Source organism: Lepeophtheirus salmonis, chromosome 13 (assembly GCF_016086655.4).
Source record: "Lepeophtheirus salmonis chromosome 13, UVic_Lsal_1.4, whole genome shotgun sequence".
Lineage (NCBI taxonomy): Eukaryota > Metazoa > Arthropoda > Copepoda > Siphonostomatoida > Caligidae > Lepeophtheirus > Lepeophtheirus salmonis.
In genome coordinates this window covers 44,850,019-44,865,091 of record NC_052143.2, presented here as the reverse complement: position 1 = coordinate 44,865,091, position 15,073 = coordinate 44,850,019, and the positions used below count along the sequence as shown (strand labels likewise).

Here is a 15,073-nt window from a genome sequence, read left to right as displayed (position 1 = left end):
TAAAAGTGAAAATTTGTACATATGCTTAAACAAGTTGTAACCTGTACAGACACTGTGAATTGTACAAAACATATTGTGAAATATACTAATATATTGATAAATATACATATAATATAAAATTATCAATGATCACAGTCTATGCACATCAGAAAAGTATTTTCAATGGGAAAAACTTTCCGACTTGAGGATTTATTTTTACTATTTTTATCAAAATATTTTTTAGATATTTTTATTAAAAGTGAAATATCATATTTTAATAAACAGACTTTCAAAGGATTTATTAAAAATAATATTTTTTTTATTCTCTTTTTGTAAGTATCATAGTTTCATAACGAGACGTCTAAGTCGAAAAATTATTTTTCTTATTATATTTTGATGAACAATAATCCTTTGTTCATAGAATGTAATTAAATAAACATGTACCTTTAATATAAATATGTTTCCCTGGAAATAAAGAATTTCCATTATATAACAAATATACTAAAAATCAAAACAAACTCTTATCAATGTAATGAAAAATATCTAAGATTTCGTTGCTTTAGATTATGTGTACGAATGATACTTGAGACAATATTTAATAAATCTTTTTTTTTTTGTCAAAAAAAAAAATATATTTATTGCTTTTAATACGAAGAAGAACCTACTGCAAAAAAAAAAAAAAAAAAGTCTGCTACGAAGGGGAAAAAGATTAACATTTAGATTTTTGAATGTAACAGATGTTGAATCTGCTTTTCCTAATACTTTGGATATTAAAAAAGTTTAAAAATATACCTATATATGAGTTTATATTTGTTGAAGGGAAACATGGGGTTTTTTATTTATTAAAGGGAATATTAAAAAAGAATATTTTGATAAAAATATGATATATCGTTATAACTTTTCAATATTACTTTAATATACTATTTTTGTAAAAATATATAGGTATACAACTTTTTTTAATTAGACACATACACAAATGCACTTTCCATAAATATGTTTATAGGTAAGATATTTTGAATTAAAAATTCCCTATTTCCAACCTACGATAGAAATTTTTTGATTGTGACCAATTTTCACGAAAAAAAATCACATTTTTGTTCTTAGATATTGACAAAGACTCAAACGTAAAAAAATCAGACAATTCCGATCAAGCATTATAAGAAAAAATGTAGATATTATAAGCAGAAAAATAAAAACAAAGGCCTTCTAAATATTAGTATACAGAATATAAGCAAATATTTCTTTTAAAACTTTAAATGATGTCAATTTATTAGTAACGACTCTAAACATGTGTATACGAGTATATTTATTCTGTATACAAACATATTCTCATTTTATTTACAATGAAAACCATAAATCTTCCAAGAGACTTGATAAATTTGAAACAGCAATGTTATTAATTTAATTGATACTTTGTCTGACTAAGTTTTTATAGCATAAATCTTTTTGAAAGCCCCTTCAAAAGTACGTCTCAATATATATTTATATAAATGTAGTTTGTACTTAATTTCAGCAATATAATATAAATTAGATTATTATTATTATATATATATTTTTTTAGGCTTTGTTAACTATATATATTGTATTATTATGTAAATGAAGCCTGAAAGAATATTTAACAAAGCAAGATTACTCAGGGGACACTAGAAATGGTCTCAAAGACTTTGAACATTGCTTAAACTTCAAAAAGACTACAGTCACAAAATTTACATTTCAATTGTAAAGGGTTTTTTATTAACAACGCTTACATTTTTTTTTTAAATAAAACGAAAACGGTTTGAGATATCGACGATTTCTTCATTTGCCGTAAACATACATTCAAGTTAATTTATGAATGAAATTCGATGTTGTTTGAATAACCCCCACGTGCACGTTTTACGAAGTCCAATCCTTGAACCCAATTTTCGACTACTTTTCCGCATAAATTGGCTGAAACTGCAGCAATTTGGCGTTGAATATTTGTTCTGAGCTCTTCTAATGTCGACGGATTATTGGTGTAGACCAGGGCTTTCACGTGACCCCAAAGAAAATAGGCTAGAGGCTTAAATCGCACGAGCGAGGCGGCCAATTGACTGGTCCATTTCTGGAGATAAGACGCTCACCAAACTTACTTCACAATAAATCGATTATAACATTTTCTGTGTGTGAAGTCTTGTTGAAACCACATATCGTCCAAGTCCATATCTTCCAATTCAGGCAAAAAAAAATCGGTTATGATGGCGCGGTAACGATTTCCTTCACAGTAACGTGGCGATTGTCATCGTCGCCTAAAAAGTACGGCCCAATGACACCGCTAGCATGAAAATCCACACCAAACAGTAATTTGTTGGGGATGTAATGGCGCCTCATGAATCACGTGTGGGGTTTTCTGGCCCAATAGCGCATATTTTGCTTGTTAACAAAGCCATTGAGCCAAAAATGTGCCTCATCGCTGAAGATGATTTTACGTTGAAAATGAGGATCATTTTCGAATTTTCCTTCAGCCCATTTTACGAATTCCCGACGTTTGAATTGGTCAAGCGGCTTCCGTTCTTGTGTCAAGTTGATCTTATACGGGTGTAGGCCAAGATCTTTTTGGAAAATTCGCCACAACGATGTCACAGAGATGCCCAACGATTGAGAACGGCGCGTAAGAGACAAATTTGGGTCATCTTGAATTGATGCACTTGCGGCAGCAGTATTTTTTACACTTGGTGTATTTCTTTGTCTCACTGGCACAGGAACATTATGTAGCGTGTATGTGGACTCAAATTTTTTCACCAAACGTTGAATTGTTGATTTTGCAGGTCGATTACGTTGACCATAAATTGACGTTAACGCTCTTAAAGTTTGGATCATTGACTCACCACTTTTGTAATAAATTTTAATAATTCGCAAGCGTTGCTTGAGTGTGTACTGCTCCATGATGAAACTACAATTATTTTTGAGCACAGTTGTCAAAGAAACAATCAGAAATATGACGTCATTTTCGAAACCTATCAACGTAAAATGTGAGCGTCCTTATTGAAAAACCCTTTGTAATAGGTATAATAAGGATTATTGTGTAAACAATTCATATTTAAAATCAAAAAAAGCTTTTCTTCGAAATAGTGAATAAAAACTGATTTGGAGGGATATAGATAGAATTTTATACTTTCCCTATATTCCCCTTTAAAAATCTCAAACTCAGCATTGAAATCCCAGGATATAATAACAGTTGACAGAATATCAATACAATTTGACACTCTCCTTAAGTAGTTATATTTCTTATCCTTCTTCACTTTCAAGAATAATATCTGCTGATAAGTGTTCAAGTTTCATTATTAAGGCTACAGGAGGGTGCCTGTTATTTCTATAATATTGTTGAACTGCAGTTAAATTCTTAAAAAACGAAGTTAACGAGATGAAAACAACTAAACGTGTGCTTTAGATAAACAAATTTTGAATAGAGGTATTAAAATACAATCAAAAGAAATAATCTATTATTGTTGCATCTATAAAATCCCAAGATTTTGATATTTTAATACAAATAATTCATAACGTAACGTCAATATCACAAGATTTCGGGATACATCCAAGGGAGTGGCATCACTGGGTATAGTTAATTTTTTTGGCGATAAGGAAGTCAGTTTTTCATTGAATTTGTTATGATTTATATTATTTGAATAATTGATTATTTTCTAATCTGTTAAAAAAATTTAATCAAAATTCCAAAATCAATCTTGAGATATTGTTCCAAACAGTAGATACAGAGGGAACAGCTACATCAAGTGTCATATTGTTTATCTTGTACATATATTATTATATACAGGGGGCGGAAGCCAAACGTGGACTGTTAATAAATGCTAATTATTAAATTAAAATAGAGAGGTTTTGTGATTTTCCCCTGCATATTCCGAATCTCCTTTCTTTTCTGCATAAGTAGACAAAAATAAACATTTCTCAAATTTTTCATCATGAGTGAGCAAGAAGCAAAAGTTCAGTGGATCTCAGACTTTCTGGATGCCAAAATTGAGGTGGCAGAGATTATGGACATTGTAAAGTGCTCCAGGATCCTAATTTTCAAGGTGACCAAGATGAAAAAGGACGGAAAAGACCTCTCAAGGAAAGAAAGAAGTGGGGGACACAACTTGAAAAGGGATTCTAAGTTTCTGGAGGACCTGAAGAAGAAGATCAAGGAGTACCCCACAAAATCTATGAATCGCCTTTCTAACGAATTTAACGTGGACCAGGGGACAATTAGGAGGACTGTGAAGGATTACTTTGGGTTTCCTCTTACATAAGGACCCACGCCACATGTTGACAGACATTTTGAAGGAAAGGAGACTGCAGAGGTGCAAGAAAGTTCGTGCGTGGATCAAGGCAAATTGATCCACAGTAAAAAAATACTCTGACGAGAAGATTTTCACCGTCGATCAGGTCTACAGCCGTCAGAACGACCGTTGGCTTGGGGATCACCAGAAGAGTTCAAGGGGGTGTTCTGTACAAAACATCCGGCCCAAACAATGGGGAGAAATCAGCCAGGAGGCCTACTACAAGGTGCTGAGGTTCACCATACCCGAGGACAACTATATGACCCAAGCTGGTGCACCCTCACACACAGCGGCCAAATGCCAGAAGTTCTGCCGACAAAACGACTGATTTTTGGCCTAAGGACATGTGGTCATCGTCTTCGCCAGATTTGAACCCGTTGTACTTTGTTGTGTGAGGCACTTTGGAGAGGGAGACTAACCGGACATCTACCCCGAACGTGGACTCCCTGAAGATCTATAAAACTGAACAATGATCTATAGTATAAATGTTATCAATTATTAATCTACTATAAAATATTGAAAGTTCAGAACTAAACGCTTATATTAAGGTATATTTATTTAAATTTCTAACTTTAACTTGATTTTATAGCTGTTTCAACCATCCTTAATTGGATTGCATTCAAATACATTTTTTGGAAAAGCATCGATTAGTATAACCTCTTAATAAGTTCAAACTATTACAAATATATATAAATATGTGTGGGCTAATTTTGACGTGTCTGTGGTTTACCAACTTATAGTAATTTAATCAACAGCAAAACTAAAAAAAATGTTCAAAATATTACTGGTCTCCCCTACGTAGTTTATAATTAAAGTAATTGAAAATGATTTACTTTTACTCCATTTAATCTAATCATAGCTATACATAATATATAAGACGTTTTTATAATCATAAGGAAAACTGTTTTAAGTTTATTTATGAACGAGTTTTGTATTCATATAAGTAGGTACAGTTCTATCCGATTCCATTGCAACATACGTCATCTTAACCCAAGGTTTTACAGACAAACAATAAATTTTGTACACACCTTTTTGGAAATGTTGACAATTACATATTCTTAGATCATTTATAAGTTTAAATCTAAGGGTTTGGAGGACAATGACTTATTAGTGAATACTTATTAAGTACTCTCAAATTCATCTTATGAAAAAATAAACTTGGTAATTAAAGGTTCTTTTTTTTTTAAATTGAAACATTCATTAATCAAATTTTTGTGCACACAAAAAAAAGTCTAATAATGATGTTTTAAATAATCTAATTTCAAAAAGAAATTATTGTTTTATCCCCTTTCCATATTTTCAATTACTAATATTATAAAAATTATTATGTTCCATCATTAAAATTATATGGGTTTCAGAGGAGCAAAAAAAAAAAAGATTTATAAAGAAGGTGGCTAGAAAGAATTTTCCGCTTAAGTAGTTAGCTTTTTACACTTAAAATAGATTATATTCTTCTAATTTATTTAAATCCTTGAAATTCTTAGATTTTAAGCTTTCAAAAAAGGCATAGCACGTGAAAGTTACTCTAAAGCTCTCGAAGCAACAACCCTAAAGGAAACAAATTGTTGATTTACCCTACACCGATGTGGGCATGGACAAGAAGCTTTTTAACGTGTAGCCGTCTTACCACATGAGTAGCGACCAGTGGATTTCTGAGTCAATTGAGAAAATGGAAAGAGTACTCCAAACCAAATTTTCAGCCTCAAAGATGGTTTTGAGTGTCATCACATCAAATGCTAAAGTCACTTATATCCTGTCCAATGGCCAAAAATTGACTCCAATTCCTACATCCAGGTGATCCAGATCTTTGCCAAGCTCTAGATTAAAACCAATTATCCAACTGCAGTATATGTTTGGCAACAGGGCGGTGCTTCTTGTCACACCTCAAAAAATCTCAAGGTGCTGCTCTGAACAATTTGAAAATTTTTAGAAAAAGGAAATGAGTCTCTTTTCATCAGCAGATCTAAATCCTTTAGTGGGGGAGGGGGGAGTACTCTCTAGAAGAAGGTTTGTCACGTCCTACATTCAATTGGCAATACACTAAAGGACCCCATAATCTGGGAATGGGACAAACGGGATAAAGAATATTTCCATTTTTGCTGTTATCTGGTAAATGCTTGAAGATGAGGGTCAGTTTTGGAGTTTTTATTTAATTATGCATTTACTACTAAATTTATTTTGAATATTTATATTTAATTAATTAGATATATTGCTTCATTTATTAAATTTTAAAAACCGATTTTTTTTCTAGACACGCTGCATGTGTGTTCTAGTGCCTTCGGTACACAAATCGCTAACATTTTTCGGTACTTTTTTAATAAGAATATACGCAAATATCGTTGAGACCCATTCACAGGTGATTACAGAGACATCCACAGTATTTTGTTTGGGATGGGAACTAGCTCAGAAATTTGAGGACTTTTTTATATGAAAAAAAAAAATAAAGTGAGAATGGGTACCTGAGATATTTGGAAGGTTACATCATCAGTAGATCATTTTTATGACGTAGTAACGCCTCAAATTAGTAGCCCTCCCAGTAACAATTAAGTAAACATCAATTTTAAAGGTTTTAATTCCCCATTGCAACCAATGTGTGTACAAATATATCTACACAAAATCTGTAAAAAAAGTGTTTTTTTATAATTCACAAGAAATTATTTTTATGACAAATTTTTACTTCATTTTCAAAAATAAAAAAATATATATAAACATGTTGAGGATGAACTTTGAATAACATTAAAGTTTCACATAATATATTTGTATACATGTATATATATTCCTTTTAAAAAAATTATAAAGATTTCACTGATAAAGATTTATGGATAAAAAATATCTTTCCTCGTGTTGATATTTATATTAGGAAAAAAAATTTATATTCTGAGCAATGATACGTATGTACCTTATCATGTTTAGATCCCTCATAAAAAATCTTTATAATGGTGGGGTTATGTTGTATTAATATATGCGTGCACCTTCTTTTGTTTTCTGATGTATTGTATGTACATGTACTTCAAAAAATGTGTAGATATATTGCAGGATTGTTTTTTTTTTTTTTTTCATTAATCAATCTTGATTCCCAAAAATTAGTGAATGAAAATGAAATATGTATGTACGCTTTAATCATAAATTTGTTAAAATGTTCAAGTTGTAACTTGTAAAGAACAATTGTACAAATTGCAACCAAGAAATAGGAGGAATACTTTTAAATGAAGGATTTATATTTATGCTGTAATTTTGCCTATTATAATTATGTGGCACATTATTAAGTTTAAATGCTCAGAGTTCCATTACTCATAAACACATAGTACCCATGTAAATCAAATAGATCCAAAGTAAACGATAGTATCAATAAATAGTCGATAATTAAAATGACCAATGTTATAATTTAATTATAACATATACAAGTTGCAACTAATACACAACATATATGCTTAAAAAAAAAAATTATTTTTTACCCATTGTTAGGATAAATTTTATATTTTCATATAGAACAGAATATTAAACTCCACCTATTGCAATTTGTGATGTATGTATGTTGCAAAAAATGAATAGAAAAAGTAGATAATTTGTTTTTATCTAGTATTTGTTTTACAACATATCAATCAAATCCATATATACATACATATAGAATGAACAAGCATATATTGTACACAATATTGTATATATACATAAATATTCACTTAGGATTTCTGATATTTAAGATATATTCAATTTCATAAACCATAAATTTTACTCCATCATAATAGGTTGATACAATGAGCAAGTATCATCAGTATTATTCGATAAAGAGTTATAACTTAAGGAAAAACTCTCATTTTTGTTCGTTAGATAATTGATGAAATTTGTTTAAGTTAATTGAATTTCAAATACATCATTTTCGAGGGGTTGGTACAAAAGTGACGTCACTAAAAAACAGTTTTATCTGACTGTATAATCAATACCGTGCATATTTATGAACAGTAAACATTTAGTCAGATTTTAACAGTGTAAAGCGAAGTAACTCCCAGGCTCTCATAAATTTCGAGTCAATTTTACGCTAACTGCATGGCACAATTCAGAAAATAGAAAATTTGATGCAAAATCGATGTAAATGTGTGTAAAAATTGCAGAAAAGATTCAATTTACGATGCAAAAACGTCATAAGTCCCTTTCTTCTAGAAAATATTTGCAGTTTGACTTTTGCATCATAGACCTGATGTATTCATTGTTGAGTAACTTGGCTTTTTGGAGAGAATATACCACCGTCAATACACACTAAATATACTTATAATAAACATATCCAGATTGAGAAAAGGGTACGTTACATCTTTTTCGCAAAAACCACACAATATATTCATAGGCAAAGGAGAGTTTATTTTTTACCTCCACCAACGAATTTATTGAACTGGGGGTAATGTTTTTCCTTTGTTTATTAGTCACCAGGATTAAGGGCAAAGTTACCCATAAATTTTAATCAAACCTGTTACAAAGATTATATATGGTCACACTCAGAGGCTGTTAAATTTTGAGAGGTCAAAGAAACACAAAACGTACAAAATCCATAATCGAACATAACTTTTGAACAAATTGAGACACATAACTAAATTTGATTTCAGGTGGAGGTTTTACGCTCTACCGATATTTTTTTTTAAGGGGGGGGGGCATTCAAATTTTGCCAGAATATTTGTGACTAGTATTTTTAAAACATTTTATTGACCTTTTTATGTTTATTAAAAATTAATAACGAAATAATTTTCTTTCAACTTCTACTTTCTACTCTCAAATACGGTCAACTCTTTCTATATTTTTCTAAAGCCTTTTTAATGAATAGTTCTTCTTGTTACTGTGTATGTTTAAAGTTTATTTTAAATTATATCCATTGGGGACGCAAAATGTACTATTAATATTGATAATATTCAGAGAATCGAGGAACCAAGGCACCCCAACCCGGCTCCAGCACCTATGCATATATCTGATAATTATGTAAAAGTCATTGAGTGTAGGGTACAGAACTAATAATATAACTTATTCATTGACCTGAATCATTTCTTTATCTAGTTTCCCTTCTCAAATGTGTGCATATATATATATGCTGTATAAAACATAATATGTAAGTCTTTGGGATTCTTATTAACTCCTATCATTTCAAATTCAGATCACATCGGAGTAACTCAAGATTTATGTTCCTTTTCAGACAGTATTTCACATTTTTTCAGTGGAGCCTTCCCTTTTATTTTTTTATCGGAGTAAATTTGAGGGAAAATCATCTATTATCATTTATTTATGGAAAAATATAAGCTCAAAACACTCTTTACTTGAACTATCTATAATTATTCAGAGTAGATTATGATTAACTGACCTTTAATATTCAAGGTGAGTAAATACTCAAAAAATATTTGTTTTCTTATGTGATACAAGCATTCAACTTACCATTTAAGAATTTGCATCTTTATTTCGAAGATGCACATATATTCATGTATATTTATCTACAGACAAGTTAGACACATTAGAAAATAGGGTTCCTAATACATGATGTAATTATTGACTAACATATTCACATGTCTCACTGATGAGTGTATCCTTCTTGAAGTAATCGAATGGATGTGATTAGGGTGCAGTTTTAGTTAGACAATGAGTCTTTAATTATTTGTCTTAGCAAACATACGAGTATGTGTTTTATCAGCAACGAAAAAATGCTGATAAAACTTTATTTTACTTCAGGTTTTAAGACACTACATTGGTGACAAGACAAATAATTTAAGGATAAAAATGCTGGTATTTTGAAATATATGTAGAGCGAAGGTGTAGGTATATACTCAATTATATTATTGAACAAGAAACCGAGAGGTTTGAGAATGGATTTTATCGAGTCTGAGTACACAATTTTAAGTTACAAAATTTTTTGAACCATATAAGTTTGTTTAAGTACAATATTATTTTATTGGATATAAACTTTTTTTTGCCATTTTTTGGATGTGTCTTTTAAGTTATTTTTAAGAATTTATAATTTATTTTACAGAAATATGAAAACTTATTAATTGATTTAAAGGTTTCATTAATTAAAGTAAATTTTTCAGTGCTTAATCAATCAATTATCAATCTGATTGGCTCAAACTCAATCCAAGTTCTGTTTTGTCAAAAGTTATAAGGATGGGTGAACAAATCAATCCCATATTCACTCATCATGTAACCTTTAATGAAGGTACAGTATAATATTCACTAAGTACTCACTAAGAAGAGAATAAGTTGGTCTTCAAAGTCCAAGAAAAAAAATTAAAACCGTATCATTACAATTATATGACAATAATGCCGCCTTATATGTGCATATTCTTAATAGCCAGAAATCAACAAGTATATATGTTTCAAATATCATATTTGCTTCAAACTACATACTTGTGAATATATTTTTGTATTTCAAATATCATTTTCGACTTGATTCTCTAGAGGTTTATTATATTGTGTAAAATATAACTTATCCAATTCAATAAATGGAACCTTTTTCAATCGTCTAATATATTGTAAACATCTATAAAAATGGATTTAAACAACAACACTACAACTTTATTATGTTAAAATAAACATTCCGAAAGACTAGTTTAATATGTAGAAAAATAATATAGAGAGTTTTTTACATATTTTAAATGGACCACAGAAAATTTGTACATATGCGTAACAATTAAAATATTTAGTGGTTAAAATAAACTCCTTGTAGTTGTAAAAGATAATTACATTTTACACTTAGAGAGTATTAATATGACGTCAGCTAAATTAAAAACTTAAACAATCACATTCTTAAGAATCAAAACACTTTATTTCATTAATATTAAGGAAAATGATAAACTAAATACTGCCGTCTATTTGGATGTCACAAAGAAAATGGATGCCACGAATAGAAAAGTTAAATTCTTACTCATTACTGTCTATCAAAAATATATATCGCTAACGTCTAGCTATATTATATGTATATCAGACCCTATTTAACATTAAAAATATGTTATTACAACAATATATATTTTTATTTACTATATAGTTAAAAGTATGTACATAATTGATCTGTTTGAACATTGTTACTGATATTTTGATAAAGTAATTATGACTTTTTTATTTGGTTTATTTAAGTACTTTTAAATTATATCAATATAATATTATAATAACACATAATACTAGGACGTATTAATAATTATTTTATTAATGCCTTAACTAAATCCAGAATTTAGTTAAGCTTGTCTATAAGCAACATAATAACAAAAAATATGTTACTTCTTATTCCAAAAATAAAGATAGGCATACTAAGACTAACTCACTACTCACCTTCCTCATTACCTTTATTAATTCGTACTCAATATACAATGTTTTTCCTTTAGTACAATAATTCGTGGTTTTTTTTGTTTGTTGTTGTTGTTTTTTGCATTTTGGAATCGACAACCTAAAAATCCTTTGAGACACGGGGATTTGATCATGTTTTATGAAAAAATCAACTTATTTGTTGAAAAAGTTTGGTCTGATCAGAATGAAATATAGCTTTCGGTACGTAACTCAAAATTCTGAACAACTTTCATTATATAACTGAAGTATGTATGTATCTGTTTCCGTTTTTGAAATAAACACCCTATGAGTTTTTACCAGGGGACATACAACTATAATATTTTATTGTAGTATTTAATTTATAATATTTTATAAAGTTTTTTTTTTTTTTGGAAATATATAAAAACTTGTATTAAAAATTATCTATATATGTAGTTTATTTAATATGTTAATTATTAATACTAATTAAAATAATAGCTTTAGACGTAGGCAACACCTTGAAATTGTAGCCTGACGTTGTATATCGTTAAAAAACAATTACCAAAATCTAATTATAAAATAATAAATATATAATGTGCACAATATTAACACCATTTACATATATATATATACTATCATATAGAGCAAGATAATTATTCTAATATATAGGACTAAGTTATGCTCCTGTATATATCTAACTATAACCGAGTAGAACCCTGCATAGGTTAATGGAAATGTGGTCCTCGAAACAAAAGCAAATATTTCTTTCAAAAATGAGAATGGATTACATATTTGGTATTCTTTAACTAATTTATTATTGTTCATTTAATCAATGTGTTTGATTACTCCTTTGGAGACACTGCAAATTGTAGTTACTGGTTATAAAAAAGAATGGGCACATCCCAACAAATATTTCAAGGCTCTATAGCTAGCTAAAACACGCCAAGTTTTGAAAAGTAGAAGATCTGCTTGACAGTGTTAAACTAATGAGAGAAAATAATACTAATTATAAGGTAACATTTATATGTGAAGTAAAACAAACTGCTAAGTTTATTCTAACAATAGTACAAATAAGAATCAGCTAATGGCTAAATAAAGCCATCATATAGCTGCAAAACGCATGCTCTCTACTTGCATATAGCTAATTAAATAGGTAAGTCACATAAAGATTTTAGAATTCAGCCTACAGTTAAAAAGCACGAGCATCTCAAACCATTCCATTATAAAAAATTCAATATAGAATTTATAGTTATGATAAATATTGGGTCGTTTATATTTATGAACTAAAAAAAATAGTGGCCAATTGCATATGTGTCGAATCACCATTTATATATCAACTGATCATTGTATTGTTGATATACATACAATGATCAGTAATATAAATTATTGCATCTAATTCTCCTTACACAAATGCAATTTTGATAAATATGTATGGCAAATGATATTTGTATCATAGTATCATATGTATTGTATCTAGCTTCCATTGTTTTTTTATATATAGTACTACATATATGTCATATATACATTTGTAATAACAATCTAATTAAACAAAATAAATAAACTAAATTTTGTATCATTTCAACAATTTACATACAACAAATCTTATTTTTATAACACGTTGCTACCTATAATAATGATTATTCAATCATTGTGGAGAATTGTTCACATTGAGAACTAATTAATATTCAACCAGCAAACATTGTTCAGATCACTGATTAGGTGGGAGGAAGTAGGTGGTACATCGACAGCTGACAATAAAATACATTATATATTTCTGAGTTAGTGGGGTAATGCCAAAAAAAAACCTATTCCTTTGTATATTGTATACTATAGGGTAGTACTCGGCATTGCCGGAGTAATTAGGCGTCGACTAACAGACATATTTTGCTTTAATAATCTAGAGTATAACTCCTCTGTTCTTCATGAGCACGCTCACAGATCCTCAAGAAGGAAAGAATAATAATAAAAGTTTGACATAAAAAAAATTATATGTTGCGATGACTGCTGAGTACTTTAGTCTTAAGAGCGCTCAATAATAAAACCATAACAAATTCATTTTAACAGACCAGCGTTTAAATTTAATTCAAATCTTAACCTACGCGCACATGAATTATGATACTAATAAGAAACCAATAAAAAGAACAGTTGAAGGGTGCTCTTATTATACATGGACATGCCTTCAATACTTTATTTATATGGCTGAATTATTATTTCTAATATCAAAAATATTTATCTTATTAACATCAGGGTACACAATATATCATTGGATGATATATGGACACGCCGACAATATTTCATTAATACGACTACATTCTTATGTCTTAGATCAAAATATGTTTATACCTCATGGAGCACTATCTATAGTACACCCAGTGACTCTTTTTCCTATATTCATACAGACAGATTCCAGATTTTGCGTTAGTAACATGGATAATTAAAATTGGAGGACTTTGTTACTGGTTCATAAAAGATAGATATATTCTAATGTGAGTCTATTTTGTCTAAACATCAACTTATATACAAAATAAAGATGTATACCTATGTATATACAATGTGCAAGGGATAATAGCTAAGTAGATGCATTCCCCCACATTTCCCGAGTTTATTACAAAATGAGTTTTAAGTTGAATGATTACAACTCTCAATCGTTATGTATAGAAAAATAGATTTTTCTTTTTATGTACATAGTTAATATACAAATTATATTTATGCATTTGAAATAAAAAACAAATTGTAGATAAATATCCAAATATTACTTACGCTTATAAGGATTTTAAGAAATGCCAGAGGGGACTTGAGAACTGCTACATTAGGCATCCTTTGTTTGTAACAGGTTCAGCAATTTCTACATATAAAAATAATATTTATATCTTCTTCAATGTTATTCTTTTATACAATACAAACATGATCATGCCGCCCGAAAGAGAGAAAGGATCATTGTACATCATACTGTTATCACCTTACTCTATTCTCATCAACTGAATAAGCAGCGTGTCTCCTTTAACTTATTTTATTTATTATTTTTTGGTGTAATTTTTGGCGGTGGTTATACTAAAAGAGAGGAAAAGACACGTAAAAGTGAAAAAATCGACTTTGCTCATATATGTATATATTCCATCCATATATGAAAAAGTAAAACAGAGAGAGAAACAGTGCTGTACAGCAAGCAATAAGGTGTTTCTTCCTTTTCCACCCTCTTTCAATTCAATACTTTCCTCTCTCATTTCTAACGAACACACTCTGTTAAGGTAGTCTGATCGAGTACTACCAAAGATGATCTCTTCAAAATTAACTTCATTTTGAAGATACTCCCATAATATGAAGAAGAAAAAAAATGAAGCTTTGAATGAAAATAAATTAATCTTAGTTAACAAAAAAAAAAGCACCGTCTAACCAATTGATCTTTATTTTACATTCGAAATCATGAAAGAAAGTTTTCAAACTACACATCTTTATTCAAATACCCAGGTTCAAAATATACATCTCTTTGAAATGGTTGACCCTATGGATTACTTGCTAATATTTCAAATTTCATTTGA

The 15,073-nt window shown here is 29.5% G+C and overlaps 1 protein-coding gene across 2 annotated transcripts in view; it reads right to left on the bottom strand.

Moving 5' to 3' along the window:
- LOC121128495 (uncharacterized) overlaps positions 1-14,522 on the bottom strand; it is a 74,293-nt gene extending 59,771 nt beyond the window's left edge. The window contains exons 1-2 of one of the 2 annotated variants that reach the window (XM_040724081.2): positions 14,439-14,514; positions 14,295-14,379 (exon numbers count right to left, since the gene is read on the bottom strand). In XM_040724081.2, the coding sequence (XP_040580015.1) occupies positions 14,295-14,351 (57 nt within the window). In that variant the 5' untranslated portion in view covers positions 14,352-14,379; positions 14,439-14,514. Of the gene's footprint in view, positions 1-14,294 lie in introns of both variants that reach the window. The other variant, XM_040724080.1, reaches the window with a different exon arrangement.
- Positions 14,523-15,073: the final 551 nt, after the last annotated feature.